Source organism: Falco punctatus (genome assembly GCF_963210335.1).
Source record: "Falco punctatus genome assembly, chromosome: 10".
NCBI lineage: Eukaryota > Metazoa > Chordata > Aves > Falconiformes > Falconidae > Falco > Falco punctatus.
In genome coordinates this window covers 7820307-7846986 of record NC_137590.1, presented here as the reverse complement: position 1 = coordinate 7846986, position 26680 = coordinate 7820307, and the positions used below count along the sequence as shown (strand labels likewise).

Genomic DNA, 26680 nt, shown 5'->3' with positions numbered 1-26680 from the left:
TAATAGAGCACAGGTGCTAACAACCATTGCATGCTTTAGAGTGGATGCTTTGCTGAGGTTCCCACACGTTGTATGATGATGGTAAAGGAACTTCTCTGAAGGAATTGTTTCCAGAATCTCTTACCTGTTTTTTGGTTCTCAATTAACAAAGTTTTGATTTTAATGTACTTTCAAATTATTTACCTGCAAGGATCTCAGAGGGAAAAGTAGGAACTTATATATTGCTCAACGTGGGTGCTGGAAGCCAGATAATGGGTTCTCTGCTGTTGATTTCTCTATTTTATCTTTTACTTGTTCTTATATGCTAATACAAAATCACTGCAGTGTTTCAGTAATGAATGCAGCAGGTGACCTACAAGAATAGTTTTGAGACTTGAAAGCTGGATAAAAACACTGCTGGTATAGGTGTCTGAAGTCACTTGCAGGTTGTGTGCACCAGTGATGGGTATTTTTGTTGTTTTTTTTTTCTTAAAAAGACAGTATTTCACTATTTAGCAGAGTATTTGAACGTTATTAGAACATTTGAGAGTTCTCCCAACACCCCAAGGGGGAAATTAGCTTCTTTCAAGATCCCTCCATAAATCTTTATGCTTAAGTTCTGCCCTTTGAAATGTTGGCTGATCCACCAAGGATATCTCTTGACACACTGCTGATACTGACTTTGGTTGAGTACTATGGATCCAGTACCTGCTCTGTACAGAGATGAGATGGGCAGGCCATTCTTGTCTGCAATCTAAACCAGTTTGAACTAGCTTAAGAACATATCTCGGGTATGCCATGTGAGAAGGATAAACTCCTGTCTTTGTTTTCGGGGCTTTTTTAGTGGAAGTTCTTGACCTAATATAAAATTAAATAAAACAGATGTTTGAAACTGCATGGTAATGGTACACAAAAACCATACACACCTCAAGTGTATTTAAAGCTGGATTGAAGAGGACTTTGGTACTCCCGCAGTAATTCTGAGTTCCTGTTATCTCTAGCAAGCCCCTTGTCCAGGGGCAATACATGAAATCTCTGCCTTTTTACCTTCCATAGTAGACTTGCTTGTACACGCATAAAAGTTAATGCCAGTGTATAGCATAGTGATTTAAATCAACAGGGAGGACATTATGCTAATCAGCATCTCAATTTGAATGAAAACTCTCCTACTTTGAATTTGCTTCGTGAGGAATTTCCATCTGCTGAACAGGAGGGATGCAGAAATGGAGTCGTCTTGCCATAGGAGTTGCATGTGTTCACTGTTGTTATTATTCTATTTAATTATATATTATCTGTCAATTATCTGAGCATCTAGTCCACCACTGAATTTGTAACCTAGTTTTCCTTTTATTCCCCCCTCCCTCCCCTTAGACCTACACTGGACCCTTTGTTTATTATGTAAAGTCTGCTCTAACTGAAGATGACGTAAGGCAGATTTTGAACTACATGGGCTATGTCCAAGAACTGGGAACAATGTATAAGCTCAAAGAGCAGGTTGAAGCCATTCAAGTGAAAATGGTTTCATTTGAACTCTTTTTGGCCAAAGTGGAATGTGAGCAGCTTCTTGAAATTCACTTGCAAGTGAAGGATAAAGGTTATTCAGAGATTGATGTCATAAATGAACGAAAAAATAGCAATGAAGATGTTAGAGGCTGCTCAGAGGCCATGAAACGGCGTGTAGAGTGCAAAGAAAACTTAAACACTTCCATGGCACGAATGGTACTGCAGAAATCGGCTAGTGAAAGGGCCTCTAAAGATTATTTCAAGCCAAAGGTGAGCAAGCCTTCTAAATCAGTGGACACATATGATAATTATTGGGAAAGTAAGAAGCCACCTTTGATGAGCTCACTGAGTCTCAGGAAAGAACCAATTTTAGTTGATGCGGAAGATGACATTAAAGATGAAATTATCCGTCCATCACCCTCTCTTCTGACAATGTCAAGCTCCCCACATGGGTGTTCAGATGAATTCTTGCCAACTTCATCTCATCACAATGGCATGCTAAGAACAAATGTCCCTTACAGCTCCTATTTTTCTGCTCAAGAGGACTTAGATTTATATACTGATCCTGATTCTAGAAGTATGTTAAATTTTAAAAGACAAGAAGCTATTAAGCCTGATGTATGGCTGTTAAAAAACGATGCCAACCCTGTTTACCACAAACGCACCCACCTAGCCAAAGAGACAGCTTCCCTCAAGTGCCAAAACTGTGGCGTACCTTGTGGCACTTCTGTTTGCCAAAAGTGTGACAATCTGTTCAACTCTAGGCAGGACTACCCAGCAGTGAAACAGAGCGCCTATTCAATCAAACCACTTCCAAATGATGGCTTGTCTCCTGCGTCTGCTTTAAGGGAGAAATCTCAGTACACGTCACAGACTCAGAGTCAAGAGAGAGCTGCTCAATTCAGTTCAAAATCCAAACCTTCAGGCACCTCGCGCTGTGGCTTTTGTAACCGATCCGGAGCTGCAAACACTTGCACGTTTTGCTCAAAAGTCTCATGTGACACTTGCCTCAATGCTTACTATTACGATCCCTGCTGTAGAAAAAGCGAGCTTCACAGATTCATGCCTAACAATCAGTTAAACTATAAATCGTCCCAGTTGTCCCATGTAGTTTATAGATAGACTCGATTAGTCTGTTTTGGAGGGGAAAGAAAGGGGGAGGGGAAAGGGCTATCCTAACTAATGTTCTGACTCCACTGATAAGAAAATACACTGACCTCTTACCAAATCGACACGTCCAAATATTTGGAACCATGGTTCAGTGATCAGGTGCCAGTTCTTGATTTTTGTGGCTTCACAGATGCTGCAGATACATTAGATTTCATGCTGCTATAATTTAGGTAACTCCTAAATGATCATTACTTTTCAATTTAAATGGGGGAGAAGAGCACATTTTTCTTTAAAACTTGGCAGCTGTTGTATTTTAGAAAAGTGACATCACACCTTTCTATTACATTGCAGTCATCTCCTTGCCCAAATAAAACCATGCAAGGCTTGAAAATAAAGTCTGAAAATTAAGATTCTCATTTTCTATGAGCAATGAAGCTACTGCCAATTTTTGATAAAGTATGACTTCAAAATGTGCAAGAAATATGTGAATGGCTTCTTTTGCCAACAAGGACTATTTTTTGAAGTGTGTCTGCATTTCTTGCTCTCCAAAATGCAAACACCACAGCATCTCTTCCTTTCATCTTTATGTTTCTTCCTTCTCCCCTTATCTCCCAGTTGTTTATCTCAAGCTTATATAATCTGAATCTGGGTAATACGTGCTTTATTTTCTGGTGTTGCCAATATCATCCTACTGGTTTTTACTGTATGGTATTTTAAAAAGGTGAACCTGTATTCATGTCATTTAAATTATGCCTAGGGTGTCGTCCTTTCAGATGAGTACAGATTTTCTTTACTTTGTGTTGCACATGTATTAAGTACTGTTCTTTGTACTGTAAATAGGTAATTTGGAAACAGTTTATTTTTAATAAATATTTAATATGTTGAGTTCTTAAAAGTGGTATAATCATTATAACTATGAAGTCTCTCTGGGTTATTTGTTCAGGTGACTTTTTGTTTTTCCTTGTACTGTATTTCATAGCTTATTATAATCACTGTGGTAGACTGATATTCTTGGCTCTGATCAATTTTTGGTTTTTATCTGACTTCTTTTTTTTCCCCGCCCCGCCCCCCCCCCCCCCCCCCTCTGATAAGGCTACCATTAGTCTAAGTGGAGTCTTGTCTAAGAATTGCAGGATTTTGGTTCTCGGTGCATGCTTTTCCTTTGTGGTTATGGAAATTGTAAGTATAAATGTTATGCTTGCTTCCAAATTCACTGCAAAATCTGTAGTGTAGTCCAGCAAGTAAAGCACTGGCCTGGTTAAAAATCAGAGCTCATTTGTGACTCCTGTTAAAGTAAACCCATCAGTTATGGATGTGAATCAGATAATAATATTTATCTGTATTACTGTAGCACGTAGGAACCCTAGCTGACAACCAGGACTCCGTTGTGCTAGGCTCTGTACAGTTTGACCCCCAAACAACACATGATTATGAATAGTCTTTAGATTTTTATGAAAAGGAAACCCACAAGAATCCTTCTAACTTCCTTATTCCAACTAGCTAGTTAGAACAAAGTATCGGGCAACCTAATCTGACGTGCAGAATTAAATGTGTTTAAAATATCTGTAAAGAATTCTAGCTGAGATGTGAACTATGTAGTCCACTTTGCACTAAAATTATTCACTTAGGGGTTTTTTAAACACTGTTAGAGTCTAGGCTTCTAAACTTAAATGTCCGTTGATCCCTGTGTGATCAAAACATGCATGAATGATCATCGTTCGTCTTACATTTTTTGGGTGGGGGGAGGGCTTGAGGTAGGTAGAGGGGAAACTATATAGGCTAATGTTGTAAAATAGCTAAAATAATTTTAGCCATAAATGGGTGTCAGAAGTATTATGGAAATAAGATGAAACCAGAGTCTTACAGAGGGCTGAGAACAATAAGTTACTGTACAGTTTGCACTAAGAAACAAAGTGAATGGCATGTTTAGCAATCAGGGAAATTTCTGAATCAAGCGACTGCAACTGAACATAATGTTATAGGCAAGTCTTGCCTTGCTGACCCTGAAGGTTGGGGTGAATATTGTTTAGGTGAATGATTTTAAGGTTTTCAAAATCTTGTATGTTTTTTATAAATATATATATATATAAATATGACACAAATGTAGATACATTATGTATATAGTGAAGAATTTAAAAACAATTTTACTATTAAAATACAGTCTAAGGGTGGTTTTCTTTTCGGTGGTTATTTTGTTTTTGTTCATCTTCTGAAGTGTCATGCCTGTTTGGCTGCTATACAGTGTATCTTCTAGTTCACTAGTTCAATTTCCATATGGCTACTCACACTACAGTGAATAACTAAAACTGTGATGCCACGTAATTTTTACGGTGAACATAGCAGGGACTATACTTGCTTTGAAAACGAAAAGTCCTGTGTATATATGTCATGGAATACTGTAGTACAAAACTGTGTTGAATTGAAGTGATACCATGCTCTATTTTTGTGTATCTTACTGTATGAAGTTGCTGTGATTGATACAGTAAAATATATGCTAATTTAAAATGCAGGTGTTTTGCATCTGATTTGTTTAAATCAATTTGTTTTGAAGGAATTGAAAAATAAAGAGGCCTTTAAGAAAAGGCTTAACTCTTTTCTTAAAGTTGAGTGCATGTAGCTGTCTGTTTCACAACTGCGTTTTGCATGCAGAAATGAGTTTGGTGCACAAAGGTAGTCTTGGGGGCAAAATGGGCAAGAGTGTATGTATCATGAGCCTCAGCTTTATGAAATCGGCTGTGCTGCTTGCAGAATGCAGAGCTTTTTACAAAAAGGTTTATTTTCAAGTCTAAGCAGCATGACTCAGTTTGTTCGGTAAGAGCATGTAAGCCAATATGTCAGCAATCTGCAGCAGACAGACTAACGTGGGGTGGAGAGCAGGTTTCATGTGCAATGTGAAGCTAACCTACATTGATTTTCAGCCTTGACTCTTGATATATGCGCTTTTTCTAACCAGCTTCCTGATGTAAGCCGCATCTCACAGAAGTGGTGTGATACTACTGATGTACTTCTTGGCACTTGAGTTAGGCCTTCTGGCTCCTTTTTCATCCTGCTAGCTCTGGAGCAGGATAATCTGAAGTTCCAAACTAGATATTTTTGTTTGTTTGTTTGTTTGTTCCTTGTGTTAAAGCATGTCAGGTGAACGCTTAAATGCCTGAAGTGGCATTTCTGCAAGCCCTCTAATCCTATGAACTGTTGAGGTTACTGAAGTATCAGGGATGATCATAAAAATCTGGCTCAAGGTAACTAAAATATTCTTGCAGGAAATCTTATCTTACATCAGCACAAGAAGCATAGCGGTGTATTTCTGGTACATATAAAATAAGACTTCATACTGTCCTACTGTCTTGACATCTCAGATTACAGACCTGTATGTGTGTCTGCCATGTCTTTTGCTCTCAGCAGAAGTTTAAAGGTTCAGTACACTGTCAAGCAGTTCGGATTTGATGGTTTGAACTGACAGCTCCTTACATTTATTTTTTTCTGGAAGATTCTGTGGATTATTGGATTATAGGTGTTTAGTACGTGTTGCTAATTTTGCTATAGAATCTTTTTAGGGGAAAAGGTTCACCTTTCCAGTATTTGCTTAGAAACAGGAGCTAATCTGAGCATGGTGATAGTTGATATGTTGCCAGAGCGAGGAAAAAAAGCAGGAGGTGACTGCAAGTTAAGGTAACATGTTGATGTACCTGGTTTGGCTCCAGTTTAGTTAGTTCTCTGAAATCAGTGGGAGTTAATTAGGACTCTTAGCATGGCCATTACTGTGGTATCAAAGCAGCAACTGAGTTGGGCTACGAATGTTCCTGTTATTTGTGAAGGGTGTTCCATGCTTCTGAAAACCACGGGATATGGTCACGTTTGTCTAAAGATTGTAAGCGTGTAAATGTCATAGGGCTCATGTACAAAATCAAGTAAAATTGGACATTGCAGCTACTTTCAATTACTTTTTTTTTTTTTCTACAGTTGATCATATTCTCCTAGAAAATGTTTTCTGTAACTTGCCAGTTTGAAAATGTAGGGGCAGGGAATCAGTAACTAAGTAGCTTTCTGGTTTTGTACTCCTACACCCCTGCTGTGAAAAACAAACTCTGAGGGCAACCTTTTGCTTTGAGCCACGGTGTGAAAATGAACAGACTAGTGCATCAGATCTTCTTAGACAGTGCCTAGAGGAAGGCAAAAGGTTGGAATATGTGATACGGCAGCAGCTCTTTGAAATCCTGCAGACATGCCACATAATTGAAGCTCTTCCATCTGAGGAGAGGTGTAGGAGAGCCAGAGAGCAGCTGCTTTGTTTGACAGGCTTGCTGTACAGATTTCAATGTGCTAATGTGTGGAAAGCAAGGCTGTTCCTTGCAGCATTGAAAGCTCTCTGCATTGAAAATACCTTCGCCTATCTTTTTATACTGTCTAGTGGGGTCCTTGGTTTGGACCAGAATCTAGAGCCCTGCGACAAGGTAACCGGGGTGGCACTAGAGCTGGACGGTGAGCTGATGGGCAGGCCCCTGCAGCCAGACTCTGTGCTGGTCAGAAAAGGCAATTATAACACCAGGCTGTCCACGCAGAGCTGTGGGGATGTTTGACCTGTAACCAGGAATTTACAACACGTAGCAGTGCCCAAAGTGGAGCAATCCTTATAATTCCTTGGTTTCCCCCTCCTGCGCTGCTTTTGCTGCTTTCACAGGGTGAAACAGGGTATGAGAGCTCGGTCATTGCTATGAGTTGTTGCTTTTTTGGAAACAGCTGCTTTGCTGCCCTGACCTCTGCAAAAGAAAGGATCTCATCTCCTTAGGAGTCCCTGCAAGCAGGGGAGACCCTGCCGTGCTCAGGGACGGTGGGGTGCTGCCAGTTGGTTTCTGCCATTTTGTAAGGCAGAGTTGCTCCAAGCTTTTTCAAATGCATGCAAAATGCTTCCCTTATCTGGGCCATGCTGCCGCGGATCCCTTCTGGGAGAACTGGGTTTGCTGTTCCCTTGCCCAGAGGAACCAGCAGGGTCAGAGGCTGTGATTACTGCTGGTCTGCCACTACAATCAGCTGCTTCTACTCCCAGTCCTCTCTCAGCTGGCAGCAGTGGGTCTGGCTTTCCACTGCAGTAGCAGAAGCAAAGGGGCTATGGAAATCTTCCTGACACCCATCAGCTTCCTATGTTGCCTGTGCTTAAAGGCAGGCATGGACTTCTACTGAACTTGGAAAGGCTTTGTGCAGAAAAGAAGTGGGCAGGTGGAAATGTTCCAGATAAAAATGAAACAACCTGCTCTGATTTTTTTCTCCTTTTTTTTTTTTTTTTTTTTTTTTTTTTTTTTTTTTTTTCTCCCCACCTTAGCATCAAGAAGAAATTTCTCTTCCAGTGTTCAGAGTCTGGGAGGCACTGAAGTCATATTGCAGGGAACTTCAGATGAGGTTAGAGGTTGTTGTAATTACTGATACTTCTTACTTGTGGGATCCTTTCTTAGGGCTGCAGATCCTGAGTATAAGTGGTGGTGGTCCTAATACTGCTGTTCAGGCTGGGCTCTCTCGTAGCAGTTACCACTTTGAGATGGGGGTGTGAAATACCTTCTGGCTTGGGTAATACCACCCATTTGTTTTTCCTCTCTTATACTGGGCTTTTAGTTAATTCTGAATTGTGCAGTTCACTGCATTGAAGACAATGTCAAAGCTCCAAGTAGCTCTAAGTAGTGCAGGATCAGACCTGCAGTATGTGGCTGACAACTTGCATGTGGCAGCTGCTTCTGCTGTTGTGGGTGTGGGGCTGTCATGCTTCCTGCTTTAGAAATCATTCTTATGATAGTCATACTGTTCTGAGATTTTTTTTCATCATCAACCTGCTTTAAAAAAAGAAAAAGAAAAATCAACCCACAACTGCTCATCAACTCCTTAGTGAAAAATGTTGCTTTTCCCCAGAGTAAGTAGAATCTGTTTCGTACCTTTGTGTGCAAGGTGCTCTGATTTAACTGCCTTACCCTGAAACTCTCACGGACCAGCTTTCCTAAAGCATGGCCGGTACTGGTAAACCGTCTTCACCGAAGCAGTGATCTTTACACATCTCTCCATCACTGCACATACGTAAATCTGCACTTTACCTTCCAGTTAGGCAAGACTGAGCTTCTGTAGTGACCCAGTTGCGGGTGCTTGCCAGTGGCATCTGTAAACCCCGAATTCTAATAAACGCACTGTTAATCAAAATAAATGCTACCAACCAGCGAGTCTAAAAAGGAGCAGCCTGTTTGCATGTCTTGGTGCACTTATGCTAACTAGCATATTTATGGGGAACCTTCCCACAAGGCAGCTCTGTGATGGAGAGGAGAGGCCTCTTCCTCTCCTGTGTGGTCTGCTGTGTGTGTCCCTTGCACCGCCGGGAGCGGTGGGTGTGCGTGTGGTCCCACAGCGGGGCCACCGAAGCTGGTAGAAGCTCATTGACTAATAAGAAGAATCTGTGTGGTCCTTAAAGGGTACAGGGGAACCTTGTTAGATACCCACGTTAGCACAGGGTTGGAAGATCTCCTGAAGAGCTGAATCCTGGCATGAAGATTCCCTCTGCGTTCCTAGGAGAAGTATGGCTGGGTGGGAATGCTGAATGCAACCCTTGGGAACAACTACGTAACTGTTCCGGGGCAGTTTCTGACGCTGGAAGCCAGCAGACACCTGACAGCGCTTTGCCAGCTTGGTTGGGGCATGTAGGTGGGGTTGTCCAGCTCTGAAGTGATGGGGGTTTTGTTTGGCTGGGGTTTTTGGACTTACTTTCCATTACAGCCAAGCATGCAGCGGAGCCTGTAGTTACTGACGTGGCGAGGGTTGTGTGGCCACCCCAGGGAGCTGGTGGAAGGAATCGGCAGGGTGCCAGCGACGGCTCGTCCTGTGCCTGGCAGCACCAGTGCCCAAGGAGGAGGGCAGCTGTGTGCAGGTTTGCGGGTTGCCTCGGTGGCAGAAGCAGGAGGAGGCAAGGACCTCATCTGCCACATCACCTATTCAAACCCTGTTTCCTCAGGCTGTGTTTCTGGGGTTAGCTGTAAGCCTTTCTGTCCTGGGGGGTCAGCTCAGCACCGCTGTGGAACACCTCCCCAGGAGCTCGGTTTCCCTTGGGGAGAGCTGGTGGAGGCGGCTCGTTTATCTGTCCTGGGATGTGCGCTGAGGGGAGAGTGCTGTTTCCATCTCTTTTTCCTTTATGCTTGGTTCCTGGCCCTAAAAATGCAAACCTGTTCTACTGTCTTTTCATGCAGTATTAAATGAGAAGATATATTCTTATAGCTGTAACAAGCCTGTTTTATAAGCTGGCTTTGGGCCACCTCAGCAGAAATCAGTGGGCTGTATGCATATGCTCTGCCTCTCCTGTTTAGCGGAGAGTGGGGAGAGGGGCTTTATTCCCCACGCTCCGCCTCTCACTCTGGGAGAAGTAGAGCCCCTCTTAGGGTAGCTACTGTTAAATCTTTTGCTATGATTAAATTCTCTTATTCTCAAGCCCTTAAGGAAAGAAGGTTCTGTGAGAGGTATTCCTCATGCCAGGAAGGGGAGAGAGCATGCATGTACGTTTTCTGCTGTGCTGTGAAGTCATGTGCAGCAGCTATAGATGGCACTCTGGTATTGGTTACTGCTGGTGCCTGGTCGGTTTGGTGCTGGGAGGACGGAGCACAGTGAGACACCGTCTTGGGAGAGTAAGATCCATTTGGCCAGCTTCTGAGAGAAGATTTCTGTGTAGCTTCTGCAGCGAACACATGGTGTGAGCAAGGCTATAGTTAAGGGTGGGAAGGGTAGAAATTAAGTTTAAGGAATAAGATGAAGCCTAGTGGTGGAACAGCATCATATTATACAAATACTGTTTCCTGCTATACATATTTTTATAGACAGTGCTTCCACGTAGATGATCTGGCATTTTGGGTCATGTGTTGATAAGGGTTTAAGGAAACTTTGTTCCTTAAGGAGATGTTTTATTCAGGGTCTGCCCAGGCTTTCCCTGCCCTAAGAACTGGTGCTGGAGGCCGTGGTGCCCTGCAGTGCCTGTACTGCTGGGGGGTCTGGCTGGCCTGGTGCTGCTCCAGGACGGAGCTGGGGAGGTGTTAGCTGTGCAGAGCATGCAGTGAGGCTCTCTCCCACTCCTAGATCTCCAGTGAGAATTTCTCTCAGGATAATTTCCTGAGAGCACAAAACTTCTGCATGTAAATCAGTAATATAAATACAATTCAGAATGGGTGAGTCCTTGGAGGGTAGAAGGAGGTGTTTGCTCTGTGTGTGGCCCTTGTCCTGCTGGGGAGGGTCTGTATCTTTGGAGTTTGTTCAAACTTGAAAGGTGCTTTATGTGCACAGTCAATCTCGGGGATTCCTTTCTATCCCTTTCGTACTCCTGCATTGCAATATTCAGGTAGAGAAGCACTGATTAATTTGAAGTGCATTCTCTGCTCCACAGATCGCTGCCAGGCTCTGTGAAGTCTGCCGTGTCCAGGTTTTCAGAACTGCTGTTTGCTTGGACTCTAGTTACTTCTGCCTGTTTCAGGAATCAGTCTGATTCACTTTCCATTGCAACTCACAAAGTCTTGGACTATTTAGAGGCATATCAAAAATTAAAAGAATCTCTTCTAGCAGCCTCAAAGCCTGTGGTGTTTGAATCTTTGATGTGAAGATTTCTCCTGCTTGGAGAGTAGTTCATTTTAATGCTGTGAAATAGTGCATGATAACTTTGCTGCTATATAACTACAGTGAGCATTATGGCTGCTTAATAAAATGATGCTCCTGTCTTCCTTTCCTACTGAACTTCCTTTCATAATGAAAGAGGGAAGGTGCAGTATTCAGATACTAGTAACTCACACCTAAAACTTTGGCACAAAATTTTTTTAGTTCTACTGCCCGCAGCAGGAGCTGAATTCAGTAACTTTCTGATTCAGTGCTCACTGCTTAAAATACAGCCTGTTAAATGTTGCATTAGCCTAGACAGCTTTGGAACCTAGTGTCTGTCTGGGCTTGCTCTGCAGAGAATTTGGTAAGCAGAAGTGGGGTTGAGACATGAAGATGTGGTGTGTAGCCATCATTCTACTTGGGTTGAGCTCAATACAATGGAAAGCTGAGAAAGAAAACAACCTGTTTTCCGTGAAGTCATTTTTGAGATGTGTTAAAACAACTGTAAAGTCTGAAAACATGATTTGGGGAAAAGAAAGATGAGAAATCCTGGGAAGCAACATAAAGCTGCAGAAGTGCAAAACCTACAGGGCTTTGCCATCAAGAACTCTACCTGCTAGGAATGATCAAACCCAAATGTTCCTTGTTGTAGTACAGGCACAGGGTATAATCACTGTATTTTGTTCCTTGTCTTTTCCCGGGTTTGTAGTCTCAGGGCAGGTTGTAGGCATCTTCTGCTACTTTTCAGCGCTTGATTTAAAAATCCTCTTTTTTTCCTTTCATTGTCCTTCCTTCTTCTTTTCAACAGGCTCAAAGCCTGTTGGCAAAATGACTTTTACTGGGCTCAAGTAGCACGCTCACATGTCTTGGGAGTGAATGTAGGTTTGACACTGATTTGATTCTGCTTTTTTTGCCTGCAGCTTATCACTCAAGCTCTCCGATGAAGGACTTTATTTTCTCAGTCAAATATTTTCCATTTCACTAGGTAATAGCTAGGGGCAGTGATTTTCCTGTCAGTGCTCAGCGCTGTGGATTTTCTGTTCGGAAATCGTATGGCCATCTGAGAAGTAGTCTTAAAAACAAGCACTGCATTTGTTCAGAGTGACAGGATAAAATGAAGTGATGGGGTATTTTTATTTCCGTGGCACTTAAATCTTGTCTTTTTTTCCCCAGCAAAGCTTGAAGTCATAGGGAGGTTCATTCATTGTCAGCAGACACCTTCCCTGTCAAGCTGAAAGTCATGTCCCAGTTTCTCCATTTGTACTCCCTGGAACATGGTGCTTGTGAAAAGCACCAGCTGAGCTGGTGGGAATGTCCGGATTTCACCCACCTCCCTGATGGGCTGTAGCTATAAGTTTTTTTTTTTCCCCCTGATGCACTAAAGTTATGATACCCGGCAGCTTTGCCCCAGAAGCAGCTTTGTGAAGGAGAGCCTGATTTCCAGTCTGCTTAGTCAACAGTGCTCCCATCACCAGCAAACACAGAGGTTTTTAAGTGGGTTTATGATTAGGGAAAATTGTGTACTAAAAACCTGACTGGGACACCAAACTAGCCTATGTACCGGTCACCGTGATGCTGCCTTGTAATCGTGACCAACACAGCTTTATGTTCAAAACAAAGCCTGGCACCACAATGTTTGTGCTGGTTTTATGCTGGTAGAGGACTCCAGAGGAATGAAGCTGGGTTAATTAGCATTGATAATATACGGCTGTGGGCTGGCTTCAGGGGCGGTGGGTTGGCTGTTGTAGATAAGGTGCAGCTGTGGCTGGTTCTGTTAAGTGGTTGGGCAGCCGAGGAAGAAGCAGAGAGGAGAGAGCGCCCTGGGTGAGGAGAGACGAGGAGAAGGCAGCAGAGGGGCTGGCATGAAGAGTGTGCTGGTATGAGACGGTAAAATACCTTGTTGCAGCCGGCTAGTTTGCAACAGAGGACCACTGATTACAATGTAGTTAAACCTGATCTGTACGACAGGGGGAGGAACTGAGGGTACAGAATTAATACTAGATAAAACCACAGGTGTGAAAGGCTCATTAAAAACTGTCAAGCCATGGAGTAAAGAAATGTGGGAAAGAAATTACACCGATGCCAAAGAGCAGTGTGAGTAGGAAGATAAGGGGAGAAAGTTACTAGCCTGACAGTCCTTCAGAGAGGAGAAGAAAAAATTGGCTTAAAAATTAAACCTTGATAATGAAGCAGTATCTAATGACTCTGCACGCAAAAGTGACTTTTCCTTGAAATACTGGTTTTATATTCTAATGCAGAAAATCTAGGTAGTAGCGAAGGAAACTGAGAGATTTCAAAGGGAATATTAATTAGGAACAATTTGAAAGTCCAGCCAAAGATCTATTTAAATTGATGCATTTCTAATGGAAATTTATCTGCCATGTGTCTTCCTAAAATAAAATAACTTGTTAAGATACTAAATCGGCGTGTGTTCGAAGTAGACTTTGAACATGAGAAAATAATAAAACAAAAATTAGATAAATTCTCTCCGGCGTGTGAAATAGCTGGTCTGGTGAAAGGGCCTGGTGTGGGGCTGGATGGCTTCATGCCAGAGAGCCCGGCGTGCAGCCCTTCCCAGCAGTGCTGCTCCCGGCGCTGGGAAGCCTACAGCAGGGCTCGATGGAAGTTCTCATGTCTTTCCATGATGTTTTGAGCAACAAAATACTGATTCTTTTGCAGCTTGTTGAGATATGAGCTAGCACAAGGTGTACGCTGAGGAGAGTGGTCCCTCGCAGTGTTCTAGTAGCTAACTTCCATTTCTTATGGGGAGAGCAATAGGGCTGGGAAAACCACAAGTACGTGGCTTTCAAAGAGGACAGGAGATGATATTTGGGGCATCTCTGTGTGATATGGGACTGGGAAGGAAGGATCAGCATTTTTCTCATTAGATGTTTGCCTCTTGACTTGATTTTACATTAGAACCCTTTGTCAGCCACTAGATGTTCCTTTGGTGTTGCTTAGAGCCGTGTTTTATTTATGCCAATTGAGAATCTAGTCCATAATTCCTAAGGATGAAGCCTTATACACCACTACAGAGGTTGTATTTCTTGTCAGGTCATTTCGCACGTGTGGATCCTTTTACAAAACCAGATCACACAGATCTCCATGCGCTTCCATTTGTGTATGTTGGAATGTGCTTGATTTGTCATATGGCCCTGCAGCATTTGCAAACTGAAGCATGATGTACAGCATCCTTGTGCAATGGAGACCCAAGCTTCCTTGGTGACCTCTGGAAGAGTTAAAAATATTGAGAAGATACCGAGAAAATTGTTAATGAAACAGAGAGCCTTGCGGAAGAGTTTAGTGAAGTGACAGACCTAAGAGGATTTTCAAATACTACATTTTTCCTTTCCTGGACCACCCCCGAATTCTTGGCACCAGTGCACCTTGGTGCCGGTGGGATTCTGCTCCTGTGTGCATGTATTGAAGGACGTGAATGGTCTACCAGTGCTCGGTGCACCAGTTCTAATTTGCAAGGCAAATGTGAGACATTCTGAATGTTGATGGATCTGTCTGCACGTTTGCAGAGATTTTTTGCAGAAAATGAGACTTATAGGCCTAATGCGCTCAATTTTTCATAGGAGCTTAAAAGTGTGACAGTCTTTTCAGTTTTGTTGGGAAAAGCAGGTAGGTATGTGGCATAAAGGAGATGCTACAGTCGGAGGACACAAGAAATGGCTGAGCTAGTAAGTGCTCCTTGATCTCAGCACACCTGTTCCCTTTGAGATAGCTTCGTGAAACACACAGACCCTTTGCACCATCCCCACAGCTCAGCCCTCGTCACTGCTGTGAAATAGCCACGAGCTGGAAGGGTTCCCTATGTGCTGCTGTTTAAAGGCAACTGTCCGGTATCCCCTGTTGTGACCAGGGTGACTGCAGTCTCTGCAGATGGTTCTTGGCCGAGCTGAGTGCTGCCTACTTATGTTTGGGTTTATACCTTTTGCTTTCCAGGCTTTTGTCTGATCCTAGGAAAGTAACCCAAGGCATGTGCTATCCCCTGGCTCCCAGCCTCAGAGCCTGCTTCAGGACCTTCAGCTTGTTGCTTCACAGATGTTTGTCCCACACCCGTCTCCTTCGGTCTCTTCACTGAAGTTTGACTGCTGAGAAACTATGGCAAGGGGTGAGATGAGCTCTTCATGGCAGGGGAAGGTGGAGAAGGAGCACCCTGGTTACCGTGCTGGCTGTTTCCTCCTGGTGGTGCTGATGTCGGGTGGGATCCGGCCCCCAAACTGCTCCTGGGGATGCTTTGCAGTATCCTGTCCGGGGCTGTGGAGCTAACTGGGCTGGCTTAGAGAGAGAGCCAGGGAGAGGATCTTGGAAGTTAAGGGTTAAACTCTGGCCAGCTGGACTTCAAGTAGCAAGCAACATTCAAAGCACAGCGGACAAGTGGGATGTGAGAAGCCAGAATGTGCAGGCACTGGGAATTGTGGGTGGCACCGAAAAGCCAAATACAAGAACAGAAACATATATTTTAATATATATTTCCATTACAGTCACAAGCACAAATTGTGAGTGGGGAAGTGCATCTCAAGAGCAACATATGTGTTATCTCATGCCTCCATCTAAGTATACAAGCATGAGATTAATGTCTATTTAGCATAAAGCTGAAAGTTTGGTGTACAGATGGTAGGAAGTTGGGCAACAGCACGCATAGCTTGTAGCATAGATCTGTCTTAAATGAATGCCGTCACCTAGCGTTGTTTCTCATAGAATGTTACCCTTTGAATCTGTCCCTAACCCACTTGCAAGGATGCTGAGCTGCCTCTACAGCACACCAATACTCAGGAAATTATAGGCCAGTGAGTCTGACCTCAGTTGGGTTAGGTAAGAGTCTAGTGACGAGAACATGAAGCAGTAGGAGAAACAGAAGTTGATAAAAATCAGCCAGTATGGCTAAATCTTGTCAGACAAATGTAGTGGGGTTTCTTCCTCCCCCAGCTTTTAAGGTGATGGTGCAGTGAGCAGAGTTGCACGCAGGAAGCGATGGACATAGACATCGGTGAGACACGACACAGTGAGGCACAGCAGGCTGAGGGTAGGGTTAGCAGGTACAGAATGTGCCTGACATGCTGCAAAACTCAGTGCATGCAGATTTCACAGCTATGCGCAGACAGGTAATTAGCAGAATCTCGTACCATGCTGTCTGTGAAATAAATACTATTAATGCTGTTTGCAGGTGGGGAGACAAGAGGCCCAGTGAGATGACGTGATTTACCAAAAAGGAGAGCAAAAGAACTGGAAGTAATGCTTTCCAGATTAATTGCATTAGTGTGATGTGCTGTGACTGTTTTGGTACATCCCTGCTCAAGCCAAATAACTGTGGGGTGCTGGGAGAAGGGATGAGGCTTTACAGAGACCCTCACTCTAGTTCAGGCAGGTTTGCTTCAGAATTTTCTTCTGTCTGTTTGTGACGATTGTCTTTATGAATCTCACCAAGCCTATCTTGAAAGAGAACTTAATCTTTCAATCTGCTGTTACTGAGGTCAAATGTTAGGAGATGCTTTTAGGGAAGTATCTTTGACTTTGTTGATTATGTTGTAGCTCTGTCTTTTCTAAAGCTTAGGACACTGCCTTATGAAGGCAATTGAAATCAGCACTTTTATTCTCTGCTCTCCATTTGCTCTCTAAAATTAAATGCTCTTGTGGTCTGAGTGAAAGCCAAGAGTGGTAGTATGCAACGCTTCAGCTGCAGCTGGCTGGCTTGGAGACCTCTCAACTGGTGTTCACAAATTTTATGCCAAGTGAGGACAATAATGCTTCACTTTAAATGCCCTCCTCATGCACGGCAGTGGAGCTGGGAAGTGACTTACAAAGTATCTGCTCTGTTTTAGTCCTTTGAGGCCTCTCTGAAGGGGCATAAAACAGCCACTTGAGCAGAATCCGAAGCCTTCTCTTCAGTTCCCCACTTTTTATTTAGTGGATCAGTTCTGTGTTTTCCATTGTATTTAAAATTAGTCTACTTGTAGATCCCTGTTTTTAGCTGAAATTATCCCCAAATTGTCCTTCATGGGCTCTGTTCCTTTGCAAATGATCCTCTTAACTCATCACTGCTTATTTTTATAGACCTTTCCTTGTAATATACGTGATGATTCTGTGAGATACTGATCTATTGCTTACTGAAGACCATAAATTTCTTTCAACATTTTTTTTTTGTTGTTGATTGTCCTGAATGAATTTTGCCTGGCAGCTGCCAATATTCCTTTAAAATTTCCTGTGGCAGACCTGACTAAAACATCAGTGTGCTGGTACCTTTGGGGTTTCATACTCCCAGTCGTGGACTAGCAAGTGATGTCGGTGTTATCCATTCTGTTGAGTGCTTACTGGTAAATGGGTTTAATAGTAGGGTTTTCACAAGGGGTTAAATACCAGCTGACGGAGGTTTTATTTCTAATGTAAGGAAGCACAGCTCAGGATTTATACTGACCTAACTCTTCATCTCAGTTACGGCCACCAAAGCTTTGTATCACGCCAAGAGCTGCAGAAAGTTCATGGTCAGTGTTGCATGGAGGAGGTACTAAGGCAGAGTTTCGGTGACTTGCCCGAAGTTACAGAACAGTTCAGTAGCAGAGCCTGGAGCTGCTCCTGCAGATGTACGTAGCGAGGTCTGTAGCTTGCTGTGCGACAGGTGGGACAGTACAGAGGCTGGGAGAAATGGGAAAATGGCTTCCCAACACAGGCTGGGGAATGCTGGAAAAAGGGTTTATCCAATAGTTCTGTGGGGGCAATAATTGTTAGTGGGAACGTGATGGAGTGCATCCTCTAACTCTGGGAATTATGAGGGAAATCAATGGCAAGACCATGTTTTCAGTGCCTGTATAGCTTCAGAAATGAAGGCTCCACCTTGGCTTTGGCTGGTGGGCAGTGAAGTGTTGCTCACCATCTGATCTCTGTGGATTTCTGTGCCTTGAAAAACAAACAACTTTTTACTGTCCTTTGAGACAGGATGTTTTAAGGGTGCAATTCGTCTGGAGACTGGGAGAGGTATTTAGGAGCAGGGACTTGCAGAGGTCTACGCCGGCCGTATTGCAGTGGGTAGGTCATTAGCTCGCTGCCAGCCTTGGTTTCTTTGTGTCTGATCGATGCGGGCACTTATTTTGGTTGCACCACAGCGTCGGTGTGTGAGTAGGTAAGTAATTGTTCAGAATGCCTTGTTTAGCCTCGCATGGCCTTTTTTGCTCATACAAAGTGCTGACAAAGGTGCGAGTCCTCCTAAGGGTTACAGTTTCCTTCAGCTCCCACCTGAAGCTTCTCCGTTAGCTCACACAGATTCGGGCTGCAGTTGTGCTGATGGCTGTGTACAGAGAACATCAAAAAAGGGCAGAAGTGAATCCCTAGCAAGGATGTTGTGCAAGATTCACCCTCTGGTTCTGATACTGCGCAGCGTCGTGCTTTGTACGTGACTGGCAAAGTGGGTAAGTGTGCCCATCTGCACGTCAAGACCTTTCTACCCTACCTGTGGCCATTCAGTTGCTGCCCCTTGTGCTCCAAATAGAGCTGTCTCTTAGGGAACTCCCCTTTCTTTAGCTGCTGGTGCTGGCCTGCACGGTGGAGATAGTGTTTGCATCTGGTACTGAGCCTTTTGCTGCCTGCAGATATCCTCGGTATCAGACACAGCTGTTTGGACAGTTCTCTGAGTCATTAATCCAGGCGAGTATTGAGATAGTTTTCTCCCAATTGTCTCTGCACTCCCTTGTCCCGTGAATACATCCACAGACTAATTTTTCATTCAACTCAAGGACGAGGCTCCTTTCAGCTCCCTGACAATGCAGGATGCAGCAGCATTTGGCTTGGGCAGTGCTGCGCAGCTGGCTGACTCGTATTCCTCGTGACTGCCCCTGTCCTGGGGGTGAGACCCTTTCATGGGGCTGTGCCATTTGTACTCGCTCTCACAAGATTTGTGACTCTGTCCCCGTTCGCACAGGAGTTTGAATTTCCATCTGCTCACATGCTGTAGTGGCCTGCCTGGGCTGCCTGCTCCTGCAGATGTTCACTCTGCCTCCTCGTGCTGTCTCCCCAAGCCTCCTGTTTCACAGGTGAGCAACTGTGGGGCATAACAGCTCTAATTCCTCCTCTCCATCCCATTACCCTGCTTGCTGCTCACCTGCTTGGGAGATGATGGAAAGGGCTCATGTCTGAAACACTGTGAAGGGCAAAACCACCCCCAGAGTCTCCATCTTGCCCAACCAACACAAAGTGATTATTCAAGCCTCTCTCTCGTGAATAGTTTTAATATCATGGTTTTTTGAGCAAAATATCCTCAGACCTGTTTTGCCACTTGAGCCCTGTATCCCTGCTCCCTGTCACTTTATTTTTGCCTGTCCCAGCTTGATTATTGATGAGACCAATTTGCAGTATGTCCAGCTTTATTCAGCAGGAACAAACTAGCGTAGAAGAGAGAAAGGTATTCCCATCCTCTTTTGTAGGAGATTGAACAATGTGCTTCCCAATCTCTGCACACGTGTTCTGTCATTGATTCATGTTTCTGCGGACAACTGTCACTTGCATACAAACAACTGTCGTTCTTCCAGGCTTTGCTACATCTCAGACTACAGCTGGGCTTCATGTTCACGCTATGGGACATGTTCCCAATCTGTATCTGTCACTGCTGCTTAATGAAGAAGCTAAACATAGTCTCTCTTGCAGGCTCTGCTAATGGTGCAATTTTAATTTGCATGTTTCTGACTGTTTTTTTTTTTTTTGTTTAGGGTATGATAACTAAAAATTAAACTTTCAGAACAGATCTCTAGCTAGCGATGCCAACGCATTTTGCAGATTTAAATTACGCCTCACGACGTCTCTGCAGTCTGCTTTCTTCTGAGATGGGAAACTGAGGCAAGCAGAGGTGACCAAGGAAACTGAGAGTCCTAATGCTGGAAGCAAATCTATTGCTGCCAGTACAGGGTCACTGGGCACGGTCGGGTTAACATCTCTGTGTGGCAGCCAGGGGCTGGTCTGAGTTACCAAGTTGAAAGCTCTGGAAAATCTAGTTGTAGTGATTTAAGGCAATCCTATCCATGACTGTCTGCTCTGTTTGTCCGCCTGACATGAATGTCACTGCAGCAGGGACTGCAGGAAACAGTGTAGTCCTCTACATCAGCCCCTCCAGTCCAAGCCTTGTGTTTCAACAGTTACAAACCTTCCTTTAGCTGAAACACTAGTTCAAGCATGGTAGAACTTCTTATTTCTTGGCTTAGTGCTGAGGGTCTTCTCATTTCAGAGGTTTCTTTAAGACTTTGTTCCTAGAAGTCATTGGAATGGAAATGAAACGTTTCACGGACATTCAGATGTACCACTGCTGCCATGGTATGTGCAAATGATGCATCTGCACAGTTACCTGCTCCTGACATCCAGGTTCAGTGTGTTAAAATGATGTTAATGTTCAAACTCAATAATTTTATGCTGAGGGGGAATGATATTTTCATGTGCTGCTCAGTTATCTGAGTTTCTAACATTGCTGGATGTTAGTAAGTGTTGTACTTAGGTGTTGTCTCCTTACAGTTTTCTGATAGAAATGCCTGTCCCTTTTTAAAACTGAAATATGTGATCAGAAGCGTTGTGTAGGTTTAAGTTCAAGGTGTAGGCTGCACCTTTCATTGCCTGTAAAGGTCACTCATGTAAGTAGGAATTTGTAAGCAATGTTATCTGCCAGCAATACAGATTTCATGGACATTTTGCCTGAATAATTACCTGTGTGGATGCTGTATTCGGTACTGCCATCGCCAGAGACCTTTAAAGTAGGGGTAACCACATATTTTCATAAAAAGGAAGAGTAACACCACAGCTTAAGACTGAGAAGGCAGAAAATTGTGATTCAGGACTTAGCCTGAGCCAAGGAGATCATTAGAGATTAATTCAGTGCCATTACTAGTCAGGAACAGGCCGCTTAGGAAGTCCATGGATTTCAGGATAGTCTGTCTCATGATTGACTGCAATGATGTGGAGTCTGTCCTGCCTCTTGGTCCATCAGTGGTGGAAGTGCTCACAGAGGGTACTGGATAACCTCATCTAATTTTAAGATAAAGCATTTGTACCACCAGTGCCCTAAAATGCAATAAATTCACAAAGTGCTTCCCAGCTGTGCTGCTGTAGAAATCCTAAATGGAAATCTGAACTCCATCAGCCCTTCACTTCTAAAAACCAAAATAGATAAATACATTAAAAGGACCAATAACCGTTTGGGAATGTTGGGGGTCTGTGCAGTAGAACTGGCACTTGCTGCCTCAGCAATGGATCAATAACAAGGAAAAGCCTAATAGCATTTTTATGTAGCTGAAGCAGCTTGTGAGTGCACATAGCGTATCCACAGAGCTTTCCCTTCACAGGGCAGAAGCCAAAATCTCACCCTTGGTCATTAGAGCAGCCATCACAAACTGGAAGGGCTGCTTGATTCCTTCTCCAAGCAGCCTGTCTGGCTGCAGCTTACTCTCAGACCTGTCACCAGTGCCAACACGACCATCTTGCCATGAGACGCAGACTGGTTTGGCTGTGGGATGGCAGATGTTTGTGCTCACCAGCAGCATCGACCCAAGGAGCTGGCTGGGGCCTCCTGAGCCTGGGCTGAATTCCAGGCTAAGCGTGGAGAATTGCTACGAGTTGCTCACTGAAAACAGTAAGGATGAGGCCCTAGGGGCACTTCGTGGGGATGTAACTCAGGCCTGATTGAAGGCATCATCCCTGCGTGACAGTGAGTGTTTTACTTTGTTTACGTGGCCTTCGGTGGAGGAAGAGCAAGATATGAACAAGGGTATAAAAATCTGAGCTTTAGGGGCAAGTTGCCAGGTTCGTGCTGCCTTCTTAGGGACCCTGGCTTAGTTAGATCTGTCTGTGGGCATGGCAGGTGGTCTAGACTTTTGTGTTATTGAGGAAATTAGTGGCTAATTAAAAATTCTTTAGTTAGATTAGTACCAGATGTTTCACAAAGCACTGTTATAAACATCTGTCCAGCTGCCTTAGTAAAATCTAGTTAGATAATGCAGAGGCCTGCTGGTCTTCAGTTTGAGAAAATATACTTGACAAAGTTTTAATTTTTGGATCAGATCTATGGAAATATTTAAAGATTTATCAGATTAATAGGACTTTACAATAACTCCAGAAGCACGCTTCTACTTCACGAGTAGAAGTAGTGTCTTTTTAAACACGGCAGCAGCCTCTGAAGATGGATGACAGCTCTCAGTTTGATTGTCAATTATGTGTTTATACTCTATTTGACAGATGATTTTTTCGTGGTGATTTACTCTTCTTCATAATTAGATGTAGCAATTAGAATATCTTATATATTATGCTGGCATTTTCTTCTAATGGTGCTGTAGCCGGATGGCCTGTCAGACACCTGTTCCACAGCAGAGCAGGCATGCGAATTAACTCTCCACCACACCGATCTGTTTCTTCTTCTCCCCCACCCCGAATCATTTTAGTCTCCTGGTATCAGGGAACTTCCACTGTTCTCTCAGGATATTCCCTATCCCCAGCTGATGTTTGTTTGTCTTATCTTTATCTAAGTTACTTCCTTACAGATCTGATAAGCTGGCTTGCTATCTTTAGCTGGGCAGCAGCATCCCTCCTCCTTTGTCTCAGAAAACATGCTCTGCCATGTCCCTTTGGTACCTCCAGAAAGGCTTTTCAGATCACCATCAATGCAAAAAAAAATAGCCAGAGAACTGAGCACCCAGCAACACCGGCAGCACTGCCCATGGCCGTGTATCCTCTTGTCCTTGGCTTCTTAAAAACAGCTTTCCCTGCTCGCTATCACAAACCGTGTACCGCAGTAAGGACAAGAGTTCCCAGCCAGAGATTGCCGCTGGCATCAGGGTTGATATGCAGAAGAGAGGCATGGCTGGGTGTCTGTTTTCAATGTACAATAATTAGACAAGTAAATTCAGTGTAAAGGCACATCTCCGTAATGAATGCTTGTGTGTCAAAATGCCCTATCTGCACAGAAAAGGTTATAACATTTGCACGCACAAAGTAGGTGCACAATTATGTAGTTTAAACAACTGAACGCACTGTTGTGCTTACAAGTTCTTCCAGCACAAGGACACAACCACAGGGAACAAAGCCCAAACAGAGCCGAACTAATGGTTCTTAGAGTCTCATCTCCTTATCTCCAACACTATCGGAGTTGTGCTGCTAGCATTTTAATGGGGTGCTCCCAGGAAAGGGTCCCGTATCTGGTGGCGAGCTGGCAGTTTCTAAAAGGCACAGGGACATGGGTTTCAGGTTACTTCTCACCATCTGGGCTTAAGAAATGCTAAGCTGAGGCTGGGCAAGGACACCGTGCTGCAAAGCACCTCTGAGGGGTGGCAGCTGGGCTGCACTGTCCCTTCTTCACCTGGTGCCAAAGTGATACCCCCATCCTCAGCGGGCCAGCTGGGGAGCAGGCGAAGCCAGCCCCATGGGGGGAGAGCTGTGTGCTGAGGGAGCAGAGACCTGCCCGGCAAGGCTGAAAGGCTGAGCAAGCAGCAGTGAATATAGCATTTCTGTATGGTGTAGCTGCAAAACAAGGCGGCTTTTATAGGTCTTTGTCACTGTGTGTAGAGCTGGTGGAAAGCTTTAGGAGGTGAACCGTGTTACTCTCTGCTTGTAACATGACTTACTGGGTTCCTCTGGACAGGAGGACGTAGCATCTTTACACAAGTGTGTGCATGTGCATTTTCTTCCTCTACCAGCTTCCCTTGGCTGAAGAAGAACCCAGATACGCATTTGGAAGAGCCATGGTAATTTTATTTTGGTTTTTTTTTTTTTTTTTCATTTTCAAGTTTGTTAAAAGAAAAAGAGCCCATAAGCTTCATTTCAAAGGTGGAAGCTAGAAAGCTTACCCCTAGGTGTGGAGGCTGGTGGTGTTAACATGGAGCTTCTACCAGCTGCTGCAGTGTCCTGGTGACTGATGGGTGAGCAGGGGAGTTCCTGTGTCCCTGTGCTCACTACTGTTCCCCTCAGTTTTGTGCAATTATGCTGCAATTTCTTAAGCACTTGTGTGCTTAATTACATGAAAAAACTTCGATTTGATTAGTACAGACTTTGAAAAGAATCTGGAGAAAGTATCTTCTAACAGTGAAGCTGTTCTTCTCAGGAGAACACAATTAAATGGGCATTGAGAGACTTAAACCCTGGTCTTTTTTGGAGGCATAGCTGGAACCAAGGCCTTAGACCAACAGGCTCTGCTGTACAAAGTTGCCTCACCTGATGCAAATGGACTGCAGTGGCTTGGGAGCAAAGCCGAGTACTTATAGTCTTGAGATGGAGCTGGAGTCTTCAGGAGGTGGCCAAAGATGAATCAAAACCTTCTGGATAGCCTTCTCCTGTGGCCCACAGGGCAGAGAGGGAGAGACAGAGAAAAAGGAAACAGGATTCCAGTCCCCACGCTGGGATTCATGTTGGTGTTGAAAGGGAGCGGGGCGCTCTGGGTCGCCTGCCTCATCACAGGCTGTGACCTGCTTGGCAAGGCTCTCCCGCTTTAGGCTCTCCTGACTGGCAGCCAGAGGTCTTAATTCTGGGACAGGTGACGTTGTGTAGGTTTGACATACCTCTCCTGTTGTTTTTGTAATGCCTCCACTGTCCTGTGGTCATTTGCTGTCAATTGGGTCCTTGTTCCTTTTGTGTCCCCCCCGAATTCAAATGTGCATTCTTTCTTTCGGTTTGGCTTTTTTTTGGTCTTTTTTTTTGGGGGTGTGTGTTTGGTTGGGTTTTTTTGTTTTTTTTGGAGGGGGAGGGGCAGGAAGAGGGAGGAAGAAGGGAGAGCTTAGAAAACAAAATTAGAAGCTTAAGATAACAAAGGCTATACCAAAAACTCAAGGATTCACAGCAAAGAATTATGCTTCAGGTCAATTTTCATTTCTAGAGATCAACCTGTTGGTTAAATCCCAGATCAAAAGTACTCCTTTTACAGACACGCTCCGTGCCTCGACCATTGCCGTAAAAAAGTGATGTTGAAGGAGCATGGTAGGTCTGGGTTCAAGTGCAGCTCACTGTGTGCTTGGGCTTGAAGAAAAAAACCTGTTCCATGAACGGCCGACCTTATGAAGTCGTTTCCTGCAGGTTTGGTTTTCTGTCCCGTCACCTCTGTAATCCCTGGCTCCTCCATCTCTCTCTCAAAATCTCTCGCAGACAAGAAGGGAGGCAGCAAGCAGGGCTCTGTGGGCACTGCTTGATCAGCCACCTGCCCCGTGGCATCTCCACTGAGCTGTCTCACCTCCTCAGCCAGCTCCCGTGGGTCTTTCCTCACTGCACAAAGCAGGTGGGAACTAAATTATCTCCAGGACTTCAATCCCTCTTCCAAATCTGGGTGAGAGCGGCTGACAAATGGAGTGCTGTTGGGGAGGAGTGATGTTGCTGAGGAAAGACAGGCTGAGGTGGAGGTCTGTTTCCCAAGGAAACTATGCTGAAAAAATAATGAGATTGTGCAAATGTGCCCACAAAGTTCAGTAACTGTTCGTGGTCCCCATGTGCGGTGTGGTGTGGAGTGGGAAGTGCTGCTGCTCCTGCGTGAGCTTGTGACTCTGCCAAGGACTGCCCGTGTCCCTTGGCATGTCACTGAACGTCATGCCCCTCAGGTCTATCCCAGGTGAAAGGGAGAAGATGGGGCACATTCCCTGGGGGATGTCGGGCTCTTTGGGTTAACTCTGGCCATGAGGAGGGGACGGCGCAGCGGGGCCTCAAACTTGGCTGAGGCCTTTGTGTTTCTGGAACACAAACAACTAACTTTCCGTTCATAATAATCTCAGTATGTATCTATTTACATAGCGGTTTAATCCACAAACGTTTCTCATGTAGGCTCTCTCCAAAGCACATAGGGTGTGTAAGGCTATTGCTGTGTATTTCTCCAGCTCCAGGGCTCCTTTCTGAAGCAAATTTAAGCAGCCAAATCCAAACTGATCAGCAATCCTGACGATGCCTGGAGCTCCAAAAATGAATACTAGGATTTTGATATTGGTCCCATGTCTAACTGGCAACCAAGGGAAGGCTCTTGGTGTGGAGAGAATTAACGAAGCACGCAGTTAAGTGATGGTTGTGATTCGTGTTTTGCCAAGAAGAGACAGGTCAAATGATTTGGGTGGAAAACAAAACCCAGCTCCAATTGGCAACAGGCTCTGCACAGCGATCCCCACCTCCTCGTCTCCTCTGTCACTCCAAGCATGTCCTTGGAGCACCTCACAGCACAGCATGGGGCTGTGCCGGGTGGCCAGCCAGATCTTCAGGGAGAGGTGAGTGAAGTACCAGCCTGTCTCCTTTGAGGGGGGATGAGGGGAGGGGAGAGTGAGCCTGGGGATGCAGAGGCCCCAGGGTGCTGCTTTGAACTACTCTCTCTGTGCCTCAGTTTCCCTTGCTATGAGAATAGCGGCTGGGAGGGCTGTGCGGCCGGGGAGGAGGGTGCTGGGGAGCGGGGTGCAGGGAAGGTGGGTGCCCGGGCTGAGCTGGCCGTGCCAGCCCTGCAGCGCAAGGGCTGCCCGGCGGTGGGGACGGCGACCCGCAGCATGCCCTGCCCGGGGGCTGT

General features: G+C 44.6%; 1 protein-coding gene across 6 annotated transcripts in view; it reads left to right on the top strand.

Annotated features, from left to right (window-relative positions):
* Positions 1 to 26680, top strand: part of SPATA2 (spermatogenesis associated 2) — a 50324-nt gene that overhangs the window by 4954 nt on the left and 18690 nt on the right. For 3 of the 6 annotated variants that reach the window (XM_080405127.1, XM_080405128.1, XM_080405129.1), the window contains exons 1-3: positions 2605 to 13067; positions 14245 to 14876; positions 15142 to 26390. The exons of 1 other annotated variant lie outside the window; for it this stretch is intronic. In XM_080405127.1, coding sequence (XP_080261253.1) covers positions 26322 to 26390 — 69 coding nt within the window. In that variant the 5' untranslated portion in view covers positions 2605 to 13067; positions 14245 to 14876; positions 15142 to 26321. Of the gene's footprint in view, positions 1 to 1350; positions 13068 to 14244; positions 14877 to 15141; positions 26391 to 26680 lie in introns of those variants that run through there. 2 more of the 6 variants (XM_080405130.1, XM_080405126.1) reach the window with 2 other exon arrangements.